This window comes from Sinohyriopsis cumingii, chromosome 19 (genome assembly GCF_028554795.1).
Source record: "Sinohyriopsis cumingii isolate HCF-2022 chromosome 19, ASM2855479v2, whole genome shotgun sequence".
Taxonomy (NCBI): domain Eukaryota; kingdom Metazoa; phylum Mollusca; class Bivalvia; order Unionida; family Unionidae; genus Sinohyriopsis; species Sinohyriopsis cumingii.
Window position 1 is genome coordinate 38,126,966 of NC_142979.1, and position 24,692 is coordinate 38,151,657.

General features: G+C 33.1%; 2 protein-coding genes across 2 annotated transcripts; one reads left to right on the forward strand and one right to left on the reverse strand.

Moving 5' to 3' along the window:
* Positions 1-828: 828 nt before the first annotated feature.
* LOC149775516 (uncharacterized) lies at positions 829-7,702 on the forward strand. The gene is made up of 7 exons (XM_089943492.1): positions 829-1,154; positions 2,263-2,376; positions 2,666-2,906; positions 3,494-3,679; positions 4,048-4,084; positions 4,957-5,033; positions 5,455-7,702. Exons 1-7 carry the CDS (start codon positions 895-897, stop codon positions 5,794-5,796), a joined length of 1,257 nt encoding a protein of 418 aa, XP_089799618.1. The 5' UTR covers positions 829-894; the 3' UTR covers positions 5,797-7,702.
* Positions 7,703-7,845: 143 nt separating this feature from the next.
* Positions 7,846-23,328, reverse strand: LOC149775517 (uncharacterized). Its single transcript, XM_089944293.1, has 5 exons — positions 23,184-23,328; positions 21,913-22,106; positions 15,336-15,607; positions 10,816-11,813; positions 7,846-10,163 (listed from the first exon to the last, which is right to left on the reverse strand). The coding sequence occupies exons 2-5, from the start codon at positions 22,067-22,069 to the stop codon at positions 9,203-9,205; spliced, it is 2,388 nt and encodes a 795-aa protein (XP_089800419.1). The 5' UTR covers positions 22,070-22,106; positions 23,184-23,328; the 3' UTR covers positions 7,846-9,202.
* Positions 23,329-24,692: the final 1,364 nt, after the last annotated feature.

The window sequence follows — 24,692 nt, forward strand, 5'->3', positions numbered from 1 at the left end:
TTGTCTAGTCTGGCAAAATTCATTTTCCCTATTTTAATAGTTGCTATGTATAGCGTACTTTAGACTAATTCAGGCTGATTTTCTAACACAAGGGAGCAGTCATTTTAGTTAGCAATGTGCTTAAATCATATAAAATTTCCAAAAGTACAATATCCAAAGAAATATCATCCACATTACATTACTGTAGCATATAGGTATGCCAACATTCTCTCCACTGTGCATGTTTTAAACACAAACTACTTCACCTTAAATACGTCACTCTCTCTAAAGTACATATTAATTGGTGAGCACCCCCTATATAACATGGGGACTTGAACAGCTGACATGAAGCTGGAAAATCCAACAAATAGCATTGAATTGCAGAGAAATGGTTGGCTCACATCATATTTTTGCTTCATACTTGGTGGAATATCAAAACTTTATTACTCCTTCCTTTAAGAGTTTAAAATTGTTTTATTCTGAGTTTATTGTGGTATAAAATGTTGGTTGCTGACTCGCACAGCAAATAATGCCCAAAGCTGTGTGAGTCGGCAACCAACATTTTATACCACGATAAACTCAGAATAAAACAATGTTAAACTCTTATAATTAAAATTTCAATTATTCATTATGTTATTTTGTTTGCATCATTAAATAATATAAAATCTTAATTGAGCATAGTAATAACATGTTTTAGTGTCCTGCTTGATTGTAATGAGGTAATTATAATACCAGTCCTTAATTTATTTAATACATTTATAGGCATGTAAATAACAGTCCTCATAAATTGACACTATGTTTACTTATCAATTTATTATATATTTTTATTTGCAGTGCTGAAGACAAAAATATTTTAAATACCAGACAAAGGCCAGATCATACCCATCAAAATACCTGTCAGTTATCATTGATGAAATGGATCAAAGTAAGACATATGTTCCGCATTTCGTGTATGCCAGCAAATACACTAGTTCCATGTGGAAGCTTAAAATGCATCTAATTGGTGTCATTGTACATGGAATCGGAACATATGGCTTCTTTGATATGTTCCAGTGGAGCCATTCCAGTAATCTGACAATAACAATTTTAATGGAGGTATTTTTGATGTTGAAAGACAGTTTGCCCAAAGTTCTGCATCTTCAAATGGACAATTGTTTCAGAGAAAACAAAAACAGGTGAGGTTTAATTTGACAATTTATGCTCCTTCATATTTCATTATTCACGCACAACACCCAAATGTTATTAATAATAATATAATCAATGCAGATTAATATAAAACAAGAATGATTATTGGAAAGGTGTTGTTATATATATCTTACCACATACAATAATTTATGTTTTTTAATGTGTATTTATAAAGCAAGTTTATATAATGCATTGAAAAAGCAAGTATTATTGGTTTCTGTATGTGATATTAACAAAAAATTAATTATATATATAATTCCAATTTTTATAAATTGACTGTGTTCTCTGCAGTTTGATTGGATGTAAACAGTCATGTGATACTTATCTGGTTAATTTTTTACACCTCAATAAATTCTGCTGACTACTTTTGGTTCCCTGTTACCCGATCATTTGATGTGAAGTTTTATCTATATCATTGCCTTGCACAATAATAACAACAATCTCCCACCCACCCACTCCTGTGATTTCTGATAAAAAATGACAAGCCACAGCTTAAAATAGAGCAGTAGAAGTTAGAACAATGTAATTGCACAGACCTTCCTGCATTCCAACACTCGCCCTTTTTGCTGAAGAAGGCATACAGTGTAAAGAGTCGATCGATGAATCTTGCCTAGCGAAGATATGGCTATGTATTCTATCACAGTTAAGAGGCTAATGAAAGAAAACTTCAATGTACTAAAAGTGAATGTTTCATTGATTAAATCAGCTGATTGGATGTTAGAAAAGAAGTAAACTGGAATTTTACGGATTAAATGATCATGGTTGGGTATTTATCGATGTGTAAATTTTACCTAATCACTAATAAAGTTTACATAAAGTCCTTCAGACTTTATTTACTTTGTGAGTGAATAGGTAAAATTTACACATCGATAAATAGCCAACCATGATCATTTAATCCTATGATATACATATATATATATATATATATATATATATATATATATATATATATATATATATATATAAATGATATATATATAGATATATGTTTCAGTAAACCTGCTAAATTGTTTATTAGCTGTGTTATGACAAAACCATTGCACATCTGGCATATCAAAAATTTACCTTTGTACAATTATAACTTTGCTTTCATTTCAGGTACATGTTGGCATTTCTGTCACTGCTTGTTGAAAATAGGATTTTTCAGAAGGTGAAGGTATCATTTCTAATGGTTGGGCACACCCATGAAGATATAGATCAAGTTTTTTCTCGGTTAGTTGATAATTTTATGATCATGTCAATGAAATTAGTGGAATATTTGAGTTATTACTGGTGGTTATCTTTCAACCTTTTTAACATAACATTTAACAAAGATACTGTATGCATAAACACACACACAAACATCACATATCATATTTTTTTTACATTGTTGTAAATGTGCCTCATTGGAATTTTCATTTTTGTCATCTTTTTCATCATTTGACTCTTTGATAATTATGATGTTAATTACAAATTAAGATGGAATAAACTGATTTTACTAAAAAAAATTTTAACTTTTCAGCTTATCAATTTGGCTGTCAAAACATGCAGCATTGACACCTGATAACCCAATGGCCTCATTTGAAAAATGCTATCATCCAACTCCAACTAGCATAAAGACATCAAGAGTTTTTAATGTCACCGAATGGATGAATGAGTATATTGAACCCTTTAAAGGTCAATCTAAGCCGCATGTCTTCAAGGTTGTGCTTGGAGAGGCTGGAAGAGCTGAGATGTACTGGAAGAAATGGTCTACTGATAAGGTTAATAATTTTAAGAAATATATGTTTTTTACCATAAAGATTATAAAGACACACTTCATAAACTACATAAAGTACACAAAGAGATTAGCTTCATTAAAGTATTATGATGTGAATTTGCCAAATGAGAACAAACTTATTGTAAACTAATTAGTGTACAGATGTGTTTATTATGATGAAATTCGTAGCAGAATTAATATAAAATTTATTGGGACATTTATAAACCAGAAAAGAAAATAATTCTAATTAGTATATATAAAATAATTGCATGGTATGAAAATATGTAGATATAATTGTATTAACTAAATAATTAAACGTTTTATGTTTTATCATTGCTCGTTTTTGCTCAGAATTGTTGATGATGAGATTTTTATTAGTATGATGCTGTTTTTGGTGTAATTTGTTTTTATAATAATAACAGAAGTTACTTGTATTTACATATAGTTAATATATTTTAAACCTGTCATAAATTATAATATCTATAGTAATAATAATTACAAACAAAATATAACATTATACAATTTATGTACTTTAATAATACCATACAGACCGAGAATAAATTTTCATTTTCAGTCATGGATTAAGTGTGATGGGTAATTATAAAGTGTAACCCAGTCGGTATCCCAAGCCTTCTGTCTCCAAATTTTGATGATATTGATGTTGAAAAATTGGAAGCTGATATTTGTAATAGATTTCAATTTTTCAACAGTGATGATGACAAAACCTGGTGGATCAATTTTTTTAGGGATTTTGACAAAGGTAATAAGTTGCATTGTTTTTATTGATACATTAATCACTCACTTTAGGTCATCTCAGTGTAGGAAATTACATGAAATACAAAATTTAAGCTTTTTAATGATTTTGTAGTAAATTATAATAATATAATATGACTAAGCAATCAGTATCAAATATTATTATATGAAGATTTCAACAGTTTGTTTATTATTTTAAAGTAATTAAGCAACCAAAGTAACAAGAAATATGAATGATTAAGAAGGAAACTAAAATAAATTATTCTAACAAATGTCATAACAAGTGCGTATGTAATAGACCTTTAAAATGAAAATATTCTATATGAAATAAGCAAAATTTTATATTTGCATATCAATTATTTGCAGACTTGGATTATGTTGATGCTGAGTAGCCATTAGAAATTTTAAAACGATCAACTTCTGTCAATGGTAAGTTGTATATTTAATGGATGATCATGGTATTTGTATTAGTAGTTGTTGTAGGGTTTGATGCCATTTTTCAGCACAAGATAGGTTATATGTTGGCCTGTTTAAATGGTGAATGGACGAACCCGGGGAAAAATCCCGGAAAGAACCATTGATGCTGAATCTGAGACTCTAACCCACGCTGACAGAGGTGAGATGGCAGTGATCTGTAGTATGAGCCACTAGGCCACCATGGTATTTTTAACTTGTGATAGGATAGATATATATCAGAGAATTCGTATCACTCAGTGTTTCTGCATTCCATATTATTATTTCTTTTGAGTGAAATTAATAATTTTGTACTTATGAATATAATATGTTAATTACAAAAATTGATGGTGCACTTTATTTCAAATTGGTTATCTTGTTGATAAATATATATGTATGTATGTTGTAGCATTTTAAAGCATGTTACATTTTAATTTGATTTCCACTAAAAATTACACAATATTTTTCATGATATAACCAGTTTATAAGGTTAAAATTCATAATGAAAACTTGCAGTTGTTGCATAACAGACAAAACATTATGCAGTATATAAAGCAATTATATAAACACACGGAGGTATAAAGTCAAACTTGATGAAATATAACAACTTGGCATACCTAATAATAAAAACACATTTAATAAATGTCATTTATGCTTTGAACTTAAAAGTTATCACATAAAGGCATACAATTTACAATATTTCAAGACATGGATTTGTCCAGTTTCAATGTTATTTGAAAATGTTGCTGATATTGATAACTCATGTGACAACTGCGCTGACCAAAACATAATATTACATAATATCATCAATTCCAGATATTTTTATGCATAAATTATTTTCCTCGCAGGAGAAATCCAAAACATAGAGGAAGAGTTGCCTACCAGTGTTTTTGAATTTGTAGATGAAGATGCATGTATTCCTCCTGTAAGTATTATAACGGTTTCTACTAATACAATTAACTTTTAGGAGGTAATGTTGTCAGTCATAAAACTAAGAAAAGTCTAAGTATGTTCACACAAAAGGACAATGCTATAAGTATAATAACATTATTATTAGGCAAATTACGTTTAATTTAATAAAACAGATCTTTTTATTGAAAGTCTATGTAAGCGTATTTTGATCGTAAACGAAACAAAGGTTGTCTTTTGTTTTATTAATGTTGTTAAATGTTTGATGCATATATGAATCATAAAGTGTGCAGAAAAATAACTAAATTTACTCATTTCAACAACTAATTTGCAGATATAATTAATGTAGCAGTATATCAATTTTGTTTTCGATTCCAATTATGTACAATAATTTTCTCAAGTGTGAAATTAAGATTTTACGATATACCAATTTTCAGGTTCTCATTGGGAAACAAAGCACGTTTAAATTGTGTATCAAGCTGATTCAGCTGGATGACATGTTGCTTCTGGACCAAACAAAATATGCGGGTGAATGGCCTCAGTTAGGCCAGGTTATTGAGATTTTGGAAAGTCAACTAAAAATAAAGTGGTACAAGGGATCTATGAGTGGCAGCTGGTCACCTTGTACAATCAGAGCTACTGGGGAGAGGGGAAAAAGAATAGTATGGACAGAAGATGTGTCACCAGCCCAGATATGGTGTTGGGGATTCAATCTCACACCATCAGGGCATTTACCAAAAAGAATTAAAGAGAAAGTAGAAGAATATGATACTTACTAATATAAATTAGATGGAATAAGAACATGTAAATCTTCAATTTTTGATCATTCATTAAATTTTAAAATATTAGGTCAAGAAAGTGTTAAATTTTTATGTATAAGTATATATGCCAACCATTACACTTGTGTCATAATCATTATGCTATTTTAAACTTCATTACACATTATGCATAAACATATATGGAATATGCTGTTTATCTATATTTCTCATCCATGTGACTGAGAAATCTAGCTGTTTTTGTATAATCATCTCAGACCAGTCATCTCAGTCAAGGTGTCCACCTGCTCAGAACTACTTTTAAAAAAAGAAACCCATGGTATCTTATGCTGTGCCTGACTTAGTTGTTCTAAAATCAAACAAAAACAACAAGAAATATATAACAAAAACATAGAAACATATGTTCAATCCATCTTTGATAACATACAATACAAAAACATTTCGAGAAAGACAAAAACACACATGCATATATGTCAAGCTTTTCGGTATTATGCTAGTTCATTCCATGGTCAATTTTATCCTATATGCATGCATAGCGCAATATATTTTAAGGTCAGCATATTTACATGTAGCTATAACCACGTAACTAATTGTAAATACTTCATGTGAAACAAATTATATACTCTTGGCTACATTTAATGACAAAGACCTGACAAATAAGTTATACAGATATAGAATTATAAATGTTGTGTGAAATGAACTAATAAAGAAAACACAGCTCCATGTACATAGACTATAGACATATACAATTCATAGCCTCCCAGGTCTCTTAACAACTACAGAATGTCAAAAGCTTTCTTGATATCTGCTAATACAGATCCTATTATTGTACATTGGTCAAGTGCTTGAAGACATTTATTAGTTAGGGAGATCAAGACAGTCTCTCATGAATGTTTCTGTCTAAAACCTGATTGATTAGGATGTAACAGCAAGTGTTTGGTTAAATATGACATGATTGAGTCCTGGACATATTTTTCAATCAATGTTGACAATTTTGGGAGCATTGAGATTGGCCATCATCCTTATAACCACATTTGTGAAATGAAATTACTTCTGCAGTTGTCCATATTTTGGGGAGAGATGAGATTGAAATAATTAAATTAAATGATTGATAATATTTTTTTTATATAGCTTTCTTAATCATAGTTGTAATTTTTTGTCTCCTTAATGTATAGTACCGGTATGCATGATTTCCAATAACCTTGATTAGGTCTTTAGTTGTCATAGCATCTTTGATTTCAGTAGTAATCAAACTAGGTTGGAGTTCATTTTTTACTATATGTACTTTAAGTGGTGCATGCTTAGAGACTACATTCGTAAATAAGTACATCCTCAAACTCGGATTTTATTCTATATGTCAATCAAATTTTGGATCATAATCCATGTTGTTGTTGTTGTTGTGGGGTTTAACGCCATTTTTCAGCACACGATAGGCTATGTATGGCGGCCAGTATTAATGGTGGAGGAAGAACCCGGGAAAACCCCGGAAAGAACCACCGACCCACGAGAAGCTACTGGCAAGCTTTCTCACATACCCACATTGGCTGAATCTTAGACTTGAACCGACGCAGGCAGAGGTGAGATGGCAGTGATCCGTAACGAAGAGCGCTTTAGACCACTCGGCCACTCGGGGCTCCCCATAATCCATGTAAGTCATTGAGAAATTTTACTTCATTAAAAATTTTTGAACGATCTGTAAGTGATAGTTTTGTGTAGATTTTTCTTATTTCTCTTGTATTTAACCTTCCTTGTCAAAACAGTGGGATAGTGGCCACTAAGACCAACATTTGGTATATCAACACAAGCCACATTGTCTGGTAGGTTGGTATAAATGTGTTTAATAAGAGTACTTGCTTTTTCTATTACCCTTGTGGGATTTTTACCCGCTGGACTAGGCCTAATGATTCAATAAATTTAATCCAGTTAGCCTTTTTACATATTTAAATGTTCAAAAAGTGATTTGTCCTTTTGGAAATAAAGAATGTGTGTGTGTGTGTGTAATTGTGCCTTTTATTTTTCATTATACATATTTCAAAGTACAATCAATCCAAGTCTTTATAAATTGACAGCATTCGCCACATTTAATTGGATGTAAAGAGTCACATGTTACTGGTTTGAAATTTGTTACACATTAATAAATACATAAAATTGTAAAAATTGTGTTTGTTATATATTTGAAAAATAATATAATGATATAATGTATAATCTTAAACAAGTATAATAATTAAGCATATTAACCTATATCAAACAATACAGTTAAAAAGTCTCAACAGAAAAGTTAGAATGTCAATTTTTAAGTTAATAGAAGACTTGGTTACCTATACAACCATAAGGATAGAAATTCTAATTTTAAAAAATTTCTTACCTGATACTAGAATAAGGTTAGAAAGTATAATCGTATACAAGACTAGGTTGTCTTACCTTATAATAAGGTTAGAAAGTCTCATCTTATACAAGACTAGTGTGTCTTACCTTATACCAGAATAAGGTTAGAAAGTATAATCATATATAAGACTGGGGTGTCTTACCTTATACCAGAATAATGTTAGAAAGTATAATCATATACAAGACTAGGGTGTCTTTCCTTATACCAGAATAAGGTTAGAAAGTTTCATCTTATGCAAGACTAGGGTGTCTTACCTTATATCAGAATAAGGTTAGAAAGTCTAATCTTATACAAGAATAAGAATAGCATGTCTTACCCTATACCAGAATAAGGTTAGATATTATAGTATTATACAAGCATAATATTGTGATCTCTTAATGTATATCAGAATAAGCATAGTGTCTTACCTTATACCAGTATAAGGTTAGATAGTATAATGTTATATAAGTATAATAACATGGTGACTTATTTTATAACAGAATAAGCAAAGAATATCGTACCTTACCTTATACCAGAATAAGGTTAGATATTATAATGTTACGTAAGTATAATAGCATGGTGTCTTATTTTATACCAGAATAAGCAAAGAATATCTTACTTTATACTAGAATAAGGTTAGAAAGTCTAATCTTATACAAGAATAAGCATAGTGTCTCACCCTATAACAAAATAAGGTTATATATTATCATTTTATAACAGTATAGGCATATCGTATATTACCCTATAAAAACATAAGCTTAGAAACCATATTAGACATGTATAACCTTACAGCATTTTACCCAATACTATCAATATAATTGGTTTTTGGGAATTGAAAAATTTCAAATTCCGAACAATAAAATAATTTCCGAATTTATTTAATATACTGTTTCAGGCACAAATGGATTATACACGCAACATGTACACTCCAGAAGATTATGATTTTGAAGTTTTCTAAAACTTGTTTTTGTGTCATTGAAATTGTTATATTTTTCCAATAAAACAACCTGAAGTAATATTTAAGGCATTAATATTTAATCATCTCTACAGAACTTGCCTGAGCTTCTCTTGAGAGATTTGTAGAACTTGTACAAGCTTCTCTTTAGAGAATGGCACTGTAGTTAGGTCTAAATCTGACCTCTTGAGCAACTTATCAAGACCACACCACAGATAAAATCCAAGGGTGTATTTCACATTTATCAAACCAGTCCTAATGACCATATCTCCACCTTGGATCATAGCTATAGTCTGTATTTCATCTTCACCTTCAGCACAAACTATGGCCCCACTGTCACCTGGCATGGCAAAAGTCTCATTATTATCATCATCAACTGGAACTTGCTCAATCAAAACATAAATGTATTTGGAATCGTTTAACCCACAATCTGAAAAAAGTTCTTTGTTATAATTTCCTGTATGCAAAATCCCATGTGTTAGATTTGTGTATGCTCCCCACTTGTAAATGTTATGGTATTCTTTCAACGAAGAATCAAAAGGTTGAACCATAACACTTGGACCAAAGTTTCCATCAGCTGTTTTGAAAAACGGAATGCACATGGAGTTTTGTTCTGCATGAACCCGTACAGCCATGATATCAACACTGTCCACCATCATGTGATTTTCTCTTCCAACCTGCAGTTTCACAGATCTTCCTATAGTTAAAGAACAATCTTCTTCTTGTTTAATCTCAACATGGACATCAACATTATTGGGAACAATATGAGCACATGTAAGGAAATATAGATTTTCATTCATATCAACCACAAAACCGCCAAGTGTACCATGTCTATCAAGTGCTGGACAATAAAGGGTTGCTCCAACAGAACAGTATTGTTGAGGTTTCTTTGTGATGACACCAATCTTATAGCTTTGCCAATATTTGTGTTTTACAATATCATCATCAATCTGCTTTAGTACTTCTTTTTCCTGTTGTACATTGGAAAAGTCTGCAATATGGACCTGAAGCTCCCCACAAATCATGGCCAGTCCTTCAACACCCTTAATCCTGATAAAAACAAAAACACATTAATTGCACATGAAAAATTGCAGTGACTATAATAGATTTTAGAATACTGCACTGATTTTAAGTTCTGAAGCCTGTCAAAGTTTACAAGACTTAAAAAATGTTAAGTAATCATCTAAAGTTATCTGAAAATAATTAAAGCATTTTTCCAAATCAGGACGCCATGTTAATTTCATCTCAGAAAGCCTTGAACATTGGACAAAACATTTTGGATAAATACTTGCAAAAATAGAGTTTCATTTTTTTTTTGACAATGTGGGAAAGATGTATGGCAAATGAGCTGACCTATTTACGAGGAAACCTCTCTCTAATATTCAAATCAAGAAGATAATCTTCATGTTTGCATGACCCTTCTAAGTATGCCTATACTAAAATTACATTCCTGTAAATACCAAATATACATATTTGAGTGACTGTGTGAATTGTTAGCTTAAAAGACTTTGACAAGTTATCACCTCGAGTCATTATATATAAGTTAGCAACTAAGCTGTCATTCAAACTCAAGAAATCCATTGTGCTGCAAACTAAATCTTCACGAAGGCATGTTGTTTTTTAATTATTTTGCACTAAAATACTTTCCTTTCCAAAAATAAAGCTAAAAATGTCATTGAATACAAAAGTTGATATTATTTACCTCAGTAGATCATCCTTCAGTCCTGTAGATAGAGGCAGCTGATAGGATTTGCTGTTTGAAACCTCTGTTTGTTCAAGGATGCTTTCAATTTCATACTTCTGTTTCTGCTGTATGGCCAAATTGATCCATGTTGGTTTAAACCTTTCCTCTAACTCTTTATGAGCTATCTCTGCAATTTCCTTCAAGTCTGTATCTGCAGTTTTCTTCAGTTCATCCAAAATTGGTACATGGATTTTGGAAAATATGTTAAAAAGTTGGTTGCTCTCCTTTTGCAAATTGTTACATTCATAACCGAAAAAGTCTGGTGGAAGTGACTGAAAGGCATTTTCCTTTATGCAATGCCCTATAATGTTACTGCATCCTTCTTTAAATACCATCCCTTCAAGCATTTCATGAAGATGATACTCTTTAATTCCATATATTTTTGCCAGAACTTCAACCATCAGGCATTGCAGAACCTGTGCCAGATTTTCTAAGAGTACCTCTGCCATCTTTTCACAATCCATTATTCCTTCCTGAAAGAAGAATTTACCAAAAAGTGAATCTACAATGTATCTTCGATTCTTTAAGAAAGTCTCCAAGAACCTCTTTTTCAGGGACTCTTCTACTGCAACTGGACCCTGAAAGGTTTCCTCAGAATTCTTCCTGTATGTTCGGGTATTGGATATAATAAGTTCTCTCATGTCCAGCAATGGTTGTACCACCTTCCATTCTAGATGGGTCTGGATTATTTTAGGCAGTTCCCCTTCTGATGATATCAAATCTTCATATGATGATGATTTGAAATATACATGATGCTCTTTACCTAGTTCTTCTCCTTCTCCAAGAATATTCCCTTTAGTGGTCTTATGGAATAAATTTTTGAGGGAATTCTCAAAACTTTTCACTGAAGAATCTTCTCTATCAAGAGAAGGATCTAGTCCAAACAGAAGCAGCAAGTTTTTGAAGGATGGAAGGCAAAGTGATGATATCTCTTTCTGAATGTCCTGGGCCAAATCCTACATAAAAGAAAATAAGACATTAAGCAGACTTCTTGCAAGTGAGGGTCCCTACTTTTAGGACCTTTAGTTTCTGGTCCTTGTCAAGCTCTATCTAAAACCTTCTGAAAAATCATGCTCAAAGTACCAATAGTCTGAACTTTTATTAGAACAAAAATAGAATTATAGAATTTTCTATATATATCTCGCTCAATTCCCTCACTTCTATAGATTAATTTCATTGACTTTGTTATACTGTGTATTTCCTTGATATGAGGGTTTTGAACTTGATTTCTTTAGCTTTCTATATAATGGAGTCAAAGTTCTGGGAGAAATTTGGCCATATTCTTCCATCTTCAAATACCTACAGCAAACTCAATATTAAGGGAATCTGACTGATTCTTTATGCTTCTGTTCAACATGTCTACATTTTCCCAATCTTTTGATACATGTATTTAAGATTCTTTTCACCCAGCCTTAATAGCTCTTTCCTTTATCATTTTTTGGCAGACTTGTATAAACTTGGTACTATACTTGCCTCTATGCAGATGAGAGGCAAGATGGAAGCTGTTTTTGGTTCTGCTCAAAGATGACCCACGAGAGGGATCAGATCCCAAAATATCACAAAATTTACAAGATGAGAACCTTTATTTTATGAGATGAAACACTGGTAAACTGGACTCTTTCTTAAACCATTCTTCTGGATAGTGACCCTGATTTATTACTGTACCCAAAAGGAAATAGGACAGGTAAAGGTATGGTAATTCATTTCGAGAAACAAACTGCATAGCGCATTCAACAGAAAAAAGCATGTGTTTGATTTGGATTTTTAGCTTTAAATTTTTTTCAGTCATATTGCTATGTCTGCAGTATGGCAGTATATATTGATGTCTAGCACTGGGGCATCATGCTGCAGACATGTAGCATCATCTCCCACCCAGTCACCAGTTCTAATACTAACTTCTTAATGCTGAGTGCTAAGAGAGGCAGCTGTGAGAATCATTTTTATAAATCTTGATATGACTCGGCTGAGGATTGAACTCGCAATCTCTTGCATCTAAGGCGGATGCTCTAACCACTAGAGCACCATAACAGTAGGGAAAAAAAAAAGTTCAGGACAAAAGAAATTCTGACCCTAAAATCTAATATCTGGAAAGAATGAGAGTTTGTTATGACATTTCAAAATTTTGCGACAATCCATTCAGCCAGTGGAAACAATAGTTTTTCATTGTCTTGGCTTATTGGTTCTGAGGCTCTTAGTTTCCGGACAAACCTTCAGTTGCTTTTTTTCTTCTCGACACTAGTATTTTGACAGAATTGAGAAATGGTGCATTTCTGATAGATATGCAATAGCCCTTGGCCTCAATATGCTTTTCTATGCTAAAGTTTTACAGACCCATGAAAACTCTGAACCATTCTATTTTGCAAAAAGATACAAACATTTCTCCTAACAACTGTTTCAATGATCAGAACGGTATTTTCGATTACTGCATTCGTCACATTTGTTGCTGACATTGTGAATATTATGTTCATTCATATGCTTTTTTTGAAAGTTTCATTTCTGACTCAGTAAACTCATCCACATCATTACTTTATCATCTATAATTTTAAATGGACACAACAGCTTGTTTAGTTCATTCACAAACAAATCTAATCAACCAAAACCTAAAGTGTCTATTATATGAGTGTGTGTGTGTTTTGGATTTCTAACGTAGCTTTAACAATTTTTCAGTCATATCGCTATGATGTCTGCAGTGTGACAGTTTATAGTGATGTCTAGCACTGGGGCATCATGCCACAGACATGTAGCATGATGTCCCACCCAGTCACATTATCCTGACACCAGGCCAACCAGCCCTTAGAACACTAACCTCTTAATGCTGAGTGCCAAGCGAGCAAGCTGTTAGTACCATTTTGTAAGTCTTTGGTATGACTCAACCAGGGATGCTCTAACCACTAGGCCACTGAAGAGGTCTCTACTAAATGAGAGTTCATGGTTTGTTTACAAAGTAGATCCTAATACACTACATTATTTGTTGGCACTCATATTGTGTACAAGCGCACAATATCAAGGTATTCAGTATCGTAAAATACTTCACAATTCTGACCATGTAAAATTAATGGAGACAAAAATAAGCATATAATAAATAGATACTAAAACTGTTATGCAATGCCAATCAATATATACCAATTACTTGCAACTGTTACAAAATGACATCTGTACTGATTACTGATAAACAATGCCAGTCTATATATACTGGTTACTAAAAACTGTTGTCAAATTTTTATGAAGAGTGGAATTAGAGATGATAATATAAATTACAAACCCAACTTTTATTGCTTCATTTTTATTTTTATTTTTATTGTACAGGAAAAGTGTAATCCATATACAGCAGGCATAAGATGTAAATTGGTGAGAAAAGGCATAACGCTTACACCAGAAGCATACTGTTTATAAAAGGCATACTGTTGAGCATGTGCAAAACTTGCAACAATGAGAAATTTTGATACATGAGGATTGTTTGCTGTTATTTTTTGCAAGTCTTGCATCTTTTAAGTTTGTTTGTCTAAGTACTCAATTTGTAAACTTTTCCTAAATATATATGTACAAACACACAGAACTCTGGTACAGTGAGGAGACTGCATTTAAATTCTGTGTTTGAGATTAATATTGCCTGGACAATTGCACTAAAATATTTCATCTTACTATTTAATAATTAATTTATATGGGTAAATATGTGTGCATGTGTGATTTGAATATTTAATGTAGCTTTAACAATTTATCAGTCATACTGCTACAATGTCTGCAGTGTGGCAGTTTATAGTGATTTCTCGCATGGGGACATCAGAAAATGTAGCATGATATCCCACCTAGTCATATTATCCTGACACCAGCCTTAACACTAACCACTTTATGATGAGTGCCTAGCGAGGCAGCTGTTAGTACCATTTTATATGCCTTTGGTATGACTCAGGAAGGGTTCAAACCTGTGACCTCCAGCAACTGAGGTGGACATTCTAACCACTAGGCAACCAGAGTGGTCATATGCAAAAATGTAAAAACTTTGTATTGAGTATTTATTCTTTTCCTGGGTAAAAAGTTTCCAGGTTTTGTTAAAGATGGTATTTCTCATGGTTGTCCAATTTGTGGATTGGGAAAATGATTATGTTCTTTCCATAGAAGGAACACTGATCATGGTTTTTAAAATGTATGATTTGGTGCAAATACAAAATGTATAATAAAAAAAAGTATGTACCCCATCAGGAATAAATGGTTCAATCACTATCATGTTTTTTGTTTTCAAACTTACAGTTTAACAGAAAAAGTCGAAGAAGTTTTCAAATGAGGTAAAACTATTATCCAAAAATCATGCTTTCTGTATTATATTGTTCTTTTTTCTCCAAGTGAATGCTGAATTTTCATTGTTTATGTCTATATAGCATAGTAAACCTTTACAAATATTTTTTTCTTATCTGACAATCTCTAACCCCCAGCATGAAATTATATTGCATAAATGATGGTATTTTCTGAATTTCTTTTACCTGTAATTTGTCATTTTTGTGCACATACACTAGGTAGATATGAGCAACTGGCATCCCCTCATCATCACTGCATAGCACAGTCTTAGTCGTCCACTCACTTCTTCGAAGTCTTGATGGGACACAGTCTGATGTAAGATATTTGCTATCTTTGGCAGTAACCAAGTTACGGGATGATATTTCATCATGAAATTTTCCAAAGATGGCAACCTGCACTTCCTTGGCATCTGCCAGGCTCTTGGTAATTTTTCTTATCTGCTGGAGATCTTCTGTCTCTGTGGGGATATCATAACAAAAAAGCACTTGTAATGAGAGACATTAACAGGAACCAAATCCTAATTTTACCTCACAATCATTTCCTATATAAATAGACTAAACACCAAAAGAAAGTCACCATAAAAGGAGATGAGGTGGTAAAACATGTAAATCAGTAATAATCCTACCAGAAAAGCAATTACTGTAGTTAGTCTAATTGATGCCCCAGGTGTATTGCAGTTTCCAAAAGGGTGTATTTGTTTAATACCTTACACACTGTTTGACTAAAAACTTTCATAAATTGTTTTGATTTTTCTAACAGTCATTGGATTACTCATGTACTGTTTTAATTATTTGAATATACTATAACGGATATATACAATTTATAAGCCTTGATAAGGTAGAAATTCCTTTTTTATTTTGTGGAAAAAAGAAAAGGGCATTCAATACATGGGGGGCTTCTATTAGGATAACTAAAGTGTCATAGAGTAAGGCATTTTACTACATCTGTCTCAGCAGTAAACAACCTACAAGCAATGCCGTGCTGTTATACACCAAACCAAACCAAAATATTTACGTGCATTTACACACAAACAACTTTGGAATACAATACAGCCACATCACTCATATCTCACACATTTATCTGTCAGAGAAAAGGCAAATGTGGTAATGCATTGGAAGGATACTAATATTAGATAAGAATATTATTGCCTTTCCTGATTTTAATACAGCAGACAAAATCAGGAAATTCATTCTATTTCAAACACAGAAAATTACACCACTGTATCATTTCTTATCATGCTTGGATTCATCTTCGACTTTTTCAATTTTCTTTTCTATTGCAAATACAGTAATGTCCCTTGCTCTAAAAATTCACATGTTACTGATTTTTACTGTAAACATGATAGTCTCAGTGTTACGTAATCTCTCCTGTGTTTATGTGTGTGAATAATATACTTTAAAACATCATGAGGGAATTCAATGAAAAGTTGGTAGGATTATAAAGAATAATGCAAGAAAAAGTGACCATTATGTTATTTCTTTAACAATCATTTTTGAAGTATTAACTGACATAATTAGTATTACTTGAACACAATATGTTATATAATTTATCAGCCTCAGTTAACCAGATTGCTTCAGTTTTCATTGCTATGCAATGAAATCCCAAACAAGGCAAGACTCCATGCATGCTAGAAGCTAAAAGAGGCCGCTGTAAAGCTAAGAGGCTCTGGGTTTCCACCAGACTCACTATTCATAAGCAAATCTATGAAGTCGCTAAGAAGAATGTCACAAATATAGTCCATGCAGTGAAATCAGCCCACTACACTACTAAGATGATGGAAAGTTCCAGCTGCAAAGAGCTCTTCGAGATTACTAACAAGCTAATATCAAGGAACAAATCAACACCACTTCCAACTACCTTCTCTCCAGTCAACCTTCCGGACATGTTTGCAAATTTCTTCCATGACAAAGTACAAAGCATTAGAGATAAGCTTGACACCACAATTTCAATTGACTCCTCGTCACCATACAGTTGGGATACAGAATCTGAGCGGCAAAATTTAGCAGCATTTGAAACTGTCTCTATGGATTTCGTAGGTACAATCCTGATGAAGAGTGTACCAAAGTCATGTGAACTTGATCCAATTCCAACATCACTGCTGCTTGAGTGCTTAGATCCAGTATCGCCTTCACTAACTGATGTTATTAATACCTCTCTCTCATCCGGGGAATTCCCACCATTGTAAAGCCTCTGCTGACGATACCAACACTAGACCATAACAATTTAAAGAACTACCGCCCAGTTTCTAATCTCCCATTCATATAAAAAATCTTAGAAAAGGTTGTTCTATCCCAGCTTGTATCTCATCTAAATTCAAACAGTCTTTTTAGCAATGTACAATTTGCATATTGCCCTTGCCACACTACATAAACTACTCTTCTAAAAGTAGTTAATGACATTCTCTGCGTTGGATAGCGGAAAGATTACAGTCCTCACCCTCCTTGATTTATCTGCAGCATATGACACAGTAGACCATGATATATTACTTCACCGTCTCCAGCATGTATTTGGCACTCATGATACATCCTTAATGTGGTTAAAGTCCTATTTGGTCAACAGAACACAAATTGTATCTGCAAATGGAATGCACTCCAGCCCAGTCGATCTATGTTGTGGTGTTCCACAGGTGTCTGTTCTTGGACCTTTTCTCTTCATGCTATACACTCAGTCACTCTCAAGTTTCATAGATCATAGATCATCATCCAGTGTCTCATCAACTGTACGTTGATGACACCCAAATATACAAATCTAGCCACCCAACTGAAGTTGTTGCTACCATCCAAGGTGTAGAGAAGTGCATTTCTGATGTGAAATCATCGATGACTTGTAACAAGCTGCAGATGAATGATGATAAAACTGAGGCCATTCTGATCACAACACAAATACTCTATTTCACATCCTTTACCTCAAACAATAAATATTAGCAGCACCAACATTAAATTCACACAATCAGTATGAAACCTAGGTGTTACTCTGGACGGTACTCTCACAATGCACCAACATGTCATGCAAGGCTGCATATCTTGATCTGAGACGCATCAGCTCAAATCGCAAATATCTTTCAGTTGATGCCACTAAAACACTTGAGTATTCATTAGTACTTTCAAGACTGGACTATTGTAATTCAATTCTGTCTGGTTCATCTCAATATCTACTCAGAAACTTCAAAAAGTTCAAAACAAAGCTGCTCGGATCGTACTTAGAGTACCACGATCAGAGCACACCTCCCCGCTGCTCTGTACCCTAAACTGGCTATCCATTCGATCCAGAATCAAACACAAAATTTGTTCTCTGTGATATGTTTCACTGTCAGACTCTAGTCCAACATACCTATCTGACCTCACCCATGTGTACACACCAGCAACATACTTACGCTCCTCTTCTGATAATCGTATACTCATTACTCCCACTATGAAAACAAAGTCATATGGACAGCGTTCTTTTGCATACCAGGGCCCAGCAACGTGGAATGAATTGCCCACTGAACTCAGACACAAAGACACAGTGATCACATTCAAGAGGGCTCTCAAAACTCACTTACTTCAACTGCAAGAACAAACTTAAAGACCTAATAATGTTTCCTACCTGAAATATTCTTAGCATGTTTTTTTTTATTTTTTTATTTTTTTATTTCATGGTGTTTGTTTTTGTAATAATATTATCATATGTTTTTTCATCTTATAGGTGTTGTCTAATGTTGTAAAGCGCTTAGAGCTTCGAAAGATTATGTGCTATACAAAGTCTTCATTATTATTATTATTATTTAGAAATGTGTGAGTGGCAGATTGAAGAAGTTGTTACCCTCTAGAAAATCAATCTCTTAACTTTGCTAAATAAAAGAACACACAAGTATTTATGGTATGTGATGCACTTCATGGTTAGATTATTGCATCTACAGATGCTCAAAAGTTTTACCATGACTTTGGTTTTAGGGTTAATGTTTTTTTGTGTTTTTGAAAGGGATTCTATATTTCTAGTAATGACAACAATATCTGATGGTGCCAACAATATTTGATGGTATACTGATGTCACTTGTATGGAATTATTGGCCATTGCTTCTTCTTGGCTTAAAACTATAGGAAATTTGTTCTATAATGATCAAGCATTTGTCTGAATGGTATTTTAAAAGTTTCTCTTCTTCAGAGAAAATGGTTCTTGTACATCAATGTCACAGTTCCTTTGTGCTCCAAGAGCACACATAGAAACCAGGAAGCAATAAATAGCAAAACTCTGGTACTGAATAAATTATACATTTTTGGTATCATTTATTTCAGTATGAAGTTAACAATTTGATTGGACATTTATTTACTGTTGATTAAATATTTAAAAATGGAATCATATTAGGGAATATCTAATGGAGACTACTAAATGATTTTACTGGCAATCTGATTTTGTAATCTGGGTATCCAATGGGACAATGCTTTTTGCAAGACTGTCTAGCCATAGTCATTGATGATACTTTCTTTTGCCATATTAATACCCATTTCTTTCATCATATGGAATAAAACAGTTGATACTGTAATGAGTGGCAAAGCCTTGAGTTAAACAGAAGTGTTTTATTCTACGAAATATGTGTAGTATTTAGCCTGAAAAAGAAAATTTTCTTGTTATTATATACCAAACTAACTCCAGAACTGAAGCCTACAGGATTAAGCTCACTATTCAGCACATGCCCATACCATCTTATTTATCAATTTGCCTCACTTTCTGGATATGATCATAAAAATATCAGAGACTTAAGACAGCAGTTGGATTAGGATTATAGGTTACTGCATTTGTATGGGAAAATATGAACAAGTTTTGGGATGGAATACTGCACGACCTTGGATGTGCAGTATATCCATCTGACAAAACGAATTCATATTTTCTCATACAAATGCAGTAATCTTTTTATTATATGCTCCTTTTTTTATTCAACCTAAGGTTCAATTATATAAACAATATACACTATAAGAAACAACGCAAATGAATGAATACCATATTCCAAACTAAATAAACAAGCGCAGATTTTTCATTACACAATAACATCATTACTAATGCGCACATAACTCCGCCCAGATAAATCTGAACTTAGTTGCGTGCTCGACATAACTTTCGAAAGAAAATGGAGGGTCTAGTAAAAACTGAAATTTGCAGTCATATTGTGAATGAATGCGCATTGCAACAACTTTTCCATTTGATCTGGAGTGAATATATTTTGGTAGTTTGTTTCGATTTGACGAAAGTTTGTGATTATCAAAGAGACGTTATGGAATTTAATGCTTATTTCATTTTGAGTGCAGTAAGGAGGATGCAATTGCACTTATCATCGAAATTACAGCACAATTTCGAAATGTGTAATCCAGACTGAAAACCTATGACACGGCTCATGTAAATCGGATTTGCAGAATTAAGAAAATACATTTTGAGAAAATTCAGGATGTAAAACTGTAAGTAAATTTTATTTTGCCATTCTTATCACCAGCTAAAGAAGTGTATATGACTTGTCACTTGTATGTTAATGTAAGGACCTTATCTTGCATATCTTATATAACGTAGCTAGCCCAAGTCTGTAACACTGTATCAAAGTGGAATGTGCCAAAGCAGCTGGTAAGTGGCAGTCCATGAAACTTCTGTTTTAGTTCATTCAGAAACAAATTGAAACAACCACAACATAAAGAGCCTCTCAGGCGAGTGTACATGATTTGTACAAATCAAAAGTGCTGGCATCTGCGTCCATTGTTTGTTTACAATAGAAAGTAGTTCCTTTATGCATGTGAATGCTATATGTGTATTGTCGCGCGAGTTCAGTATTGGGTAATACTGAACGATTCTGACAATGCAAAGTTAACGTGGAAAAAAATGAGCATATAATAAGACCTAATATGTTTCTTTAAATTAAATTTGTGACATTTGTAAACTGTCTGACTACAAAGCAAGTCTGATTCAACAGTGCACCAAAAGTTTATCACTGTTGTCAAGGTAACACAGGGAAATACCTTGAAAGAGATTTGAATAACATCAAGATTTAGCAAAATATGATTTCCATTTCCAAAGAGTAACGCAGTTTCAATTTAATTGTTGTTGCTCTAGGTAGCCATACACATTCATACATTATGGATCGATGGGAAATCTCATATTATCACATGAGAAAATACAAGGGTATAAGTTTGAGCTGAAACTATATGAACAAAGAAAATATGAAAATTTTTGCACCTGTCCAATAATTTTCTAGATTTCACACATAAGTATAATCGTAACAAAAGTTGGTGAATAATACTGATTACTGCCCTTTTTGGGCAACAACTGTAATTTACTGGTGAACCAGACAAATCTTTTGGGCAAACTGATTTTTCAACGATGGTTACCCAGGGTCAACCATTGATTTAAAAAAAGTTTAACCCTCTTTTTAATGCTGAAAGATTATGTACATTGGACACTGGCTAATAATATAAGCTTATTTAGATTTATAGCCATTTGAGCTAAAATAAATAGTAGTAGGTTTAAATAAGCAGAAGAGCTGATCCATAGCACTGGGTTACCAGTTCCGTCCTCATAGCAAACTGGCTGTTTTAAGTAACCTCATGCAATGCACCTTATACTGTATCAGTCTGATAGCTAATTGAACAGAAGATTAAGAATATAAGTCTACTGTGATATGTCTTAAAAACTAGCTAAAACAAATCAAATTCACAAAAAAGTATCTGCACAATAATTGCCTGCTTTTTTTTCTCAATAAATGCATACATCAAATATTGGTATTGATCCTCAAATGACAATAACCTTTAGTCTTTGTCAGTTTATGAAACTTCTCCAGTGTCACTTGAAACCTTGAGCTGATGCTAAGGAACTGTTTCTGGAAGCTGTTGAATCGTGGGTAGCATTTCTTTGGCAAGGAAAATACAGAACAAATGAACTGTTCCATTTCCATGACTTCCATTGTTGTTATGGCTTACAAAGTATATTGTCACAGAATCCTGAAAAAATAATTTGTATATATGGTTATACGTACTTATAATAATGCATATATATCTTGATAAATTAAATTCATTATTAGGTTCATGTAAACAAATATCGTCCAAAACTGTAATTAAGGATTGACTTTTTATAGGTCATTGAATGATGGATGACACAAAAGAATTAACAGAAAGGCACAAAATGTATAGTTTTCCCTAAGCTTCTCAAGAATTTTCATGAACACACAACAAGCAGCCTAGCCTACCTGAGAGACATATATCTAACAGCCACATGCAAGCTACAGCAGTTGACCATGATATCTGGATTGGCTAGATGCTTACTGATGAAATTTATGCCAAAATTATTGATTGATTATTTTATGAAAACAATAATAATAATAATAATGATAATAATAATACATTTATTTCAGACATAAGTCCATAAACAAACAAAAAAAAAAAACAGGAACTTCACACATGACATAACACACAAAAATCACAAAACAATACAATGTACACAAAATTTGCTCCAACAATCAAGATGATGAATCACAATTAATGAAAGTCACACATTCAAGATTTTGTTATTATTACTAGCTATTCTAGATGGTCACTGTGGTGGCCATATTGGACAACAGATCAACACCATTTTCATTTAGAACCAACAAGACAATATGTCTTCTGGTGAAAACCCCACATTAGCATGACTTTCTCTTAAGTAAGAATAGTGCTAAGATTTTTATATGGTCAATATGGCAGACATATCAGACATCATAATGGGACCATTTAATTCCTCTAGACGCCCAAAACATAAATATCAGCGTCGAGGTCTTACATGTAGGACTAGCTCAATACCAGAAAGGGGTTTGAAGTTTGCATCGAACTTTGGGAATTTTTTTATCATAGGCACTTGATTCATGGGGAAACTAATAACCTCCCTAATTAATTCGGGGTATTATCATTAGTTAACCCTTGAAAAAGTGCCTGTGGAGTTTATTTTGAAATGGGGTGACGCGGAACTAGGAACTTGGATACGTCCATAAAAGGTGGAAACTATGAAACAATTACTGCAAATATACTAATGAAACTGAATCTTACTTCTTGGACACATATCTTTACATCTAGCTGAATTTTGGAGCTATTTTAATTTCGTCATCAAAGAGTTGAATTTCTTTATTGTAAATTTTCAGTTACGTTACTGACAGGACAGGAAAACCCAAATTTTACTATATTTAGCGTTCAATCGGATTACTTCTGCTTTTGTCAGATCAGGCAACGTTACTGACAGGACAGGAAAACCCAAATTTTACTATATTTAGCGTTCAATCGGATTACTTCCGCTTTTGTCACATCAGGCAAGAAACAAACGGAACCTCTCGGATTACGATATAATTCGCCGCCTGGAAAACATTATTCGGAACAACTTTCCGATGATTGGACAGAGAACAAAATTAATTTTACTACTACATTTGTTTCTCAATACTGCTCTTTCCACTGTGTGACAATCAACACAAATAAGATGTTAATCTAAAATATCTTCAAAGATGACTATGCAGTGAAGTTCTTCACAAAGATTGACCTGCTGGACTGTCAACAGAGCAGCATGTATACAGAACACAGACTTCACTCCCGGATCATCACCAAGGCATTATTACTCACTGTGCACTTTCGCCGAAATACACACGAAAATCCACATCCTGAGTTCATATTCTCAATAATAAACAATTATCTTTAAATCCCGACAAAAAATGCATAAATAGAACTCTTCTATCACCACCAAAATGAGAGAGGAAAAAATGGAGCAGCAGAGGGGGAGAATCATACAAGTTATTATTACTATTCCATTAGATACCGAAGAAGATTTTAAACGACTTCCCGTTTGGATTGTTGATAATTTTCATCGCAGACATGAATTTTTAAAACCAGGAGCTGATAAAGGTATGTCTCGAGATGATTGGGCTGATTACGTGTATAAAATAAGACGAGATATTCCTAAGATATCCAAAGGTGATATGGATCATAATATTTTAAAAACGGGTATTTTTACGTATGATAAATATTTGAAAGATGAAAAGAAAAAAGAACAACAACAGCGGTTACAAGAACGAAAGCGAGTTACAAAACAAAAAAAAAACAAAACAATCAGAGCCTGAACAATTTATGTTGCAGGATGAAGAATATAGACTTCCTCCTCCATTGCAACAACAGGAACCTAAACGGAAACGTGGAAGACCTAAAAAAGAGAAACTAGTTCCAGCTTTCTCTGCTTTAGAAATAGAAGAGGTTCCGGAAAAACCAAGCGAGGATATCATCGAAGATCTAGGGATGATATCTCCTGAAGGACCCGACAAAACCGGATCTGCTTTTATTGCCTGTCCTAATAATATCATCGATGATGTATCACGGCTAGAGGTTCTCAGTGACTATTTCAGCGTGGTATAATGGATATCAGCGTTTACCGTTAACTCATTAACGAACTCGCAGACGGTTATCACAGCGACTAATAATTTTAGTTAGAGAAACAACAATTAAATAAAATGATACTACACGATTATTTTCGCAGACCAAGCATGATCAGAGTAGTAAACTCACGATTACCAGTATACG

Bases quoted from the DNA above. Each gene is read 5' to 3' on its own strand.
- LOC149775516 (XM_089943492.1), top strand. From the start codon at position 895: ATGGATCAAAGTAAGACATATGTTCCGCATTTCGTGTATGCCAGCAAA. The intron at 1,155-2,262 runs GTGAGGTTTAAT...CTTTCATTTCAG, and splicing joins TTCAGAGAAAACAAAAACAG to GTACATGTTGGCATTTCTGT. The intron at 4,085-4,956 runs GTAAGTTGTATA...TTTTCCTCGCAG, and splicing joins ACGATCAACTTCTGTCAATG to GAGAAATCCAAAACATAGAG.
- LOC149775517 (XM_089944293.1), bottom strand. From the start codon at position 22,069: ATGGAAGTCATGGAAATGGAACAGTTCATTTGTTCTGTATTTTCCTTG. The intron at 11,814-15,335 runs GTAAAAGAAATT...TCTTTTATGTAG, and splicing joins ACAAAAATGACAAATTACAG to GATTTGGCCCAGGACATTCA. The intron at 10,164-10,815 runs GTAAATAATATC...TGTTTTTATCAG, and splicing joins CTGAAGGATGATCTACTGAG to GATTAAGGGTGTTGAAGGAC.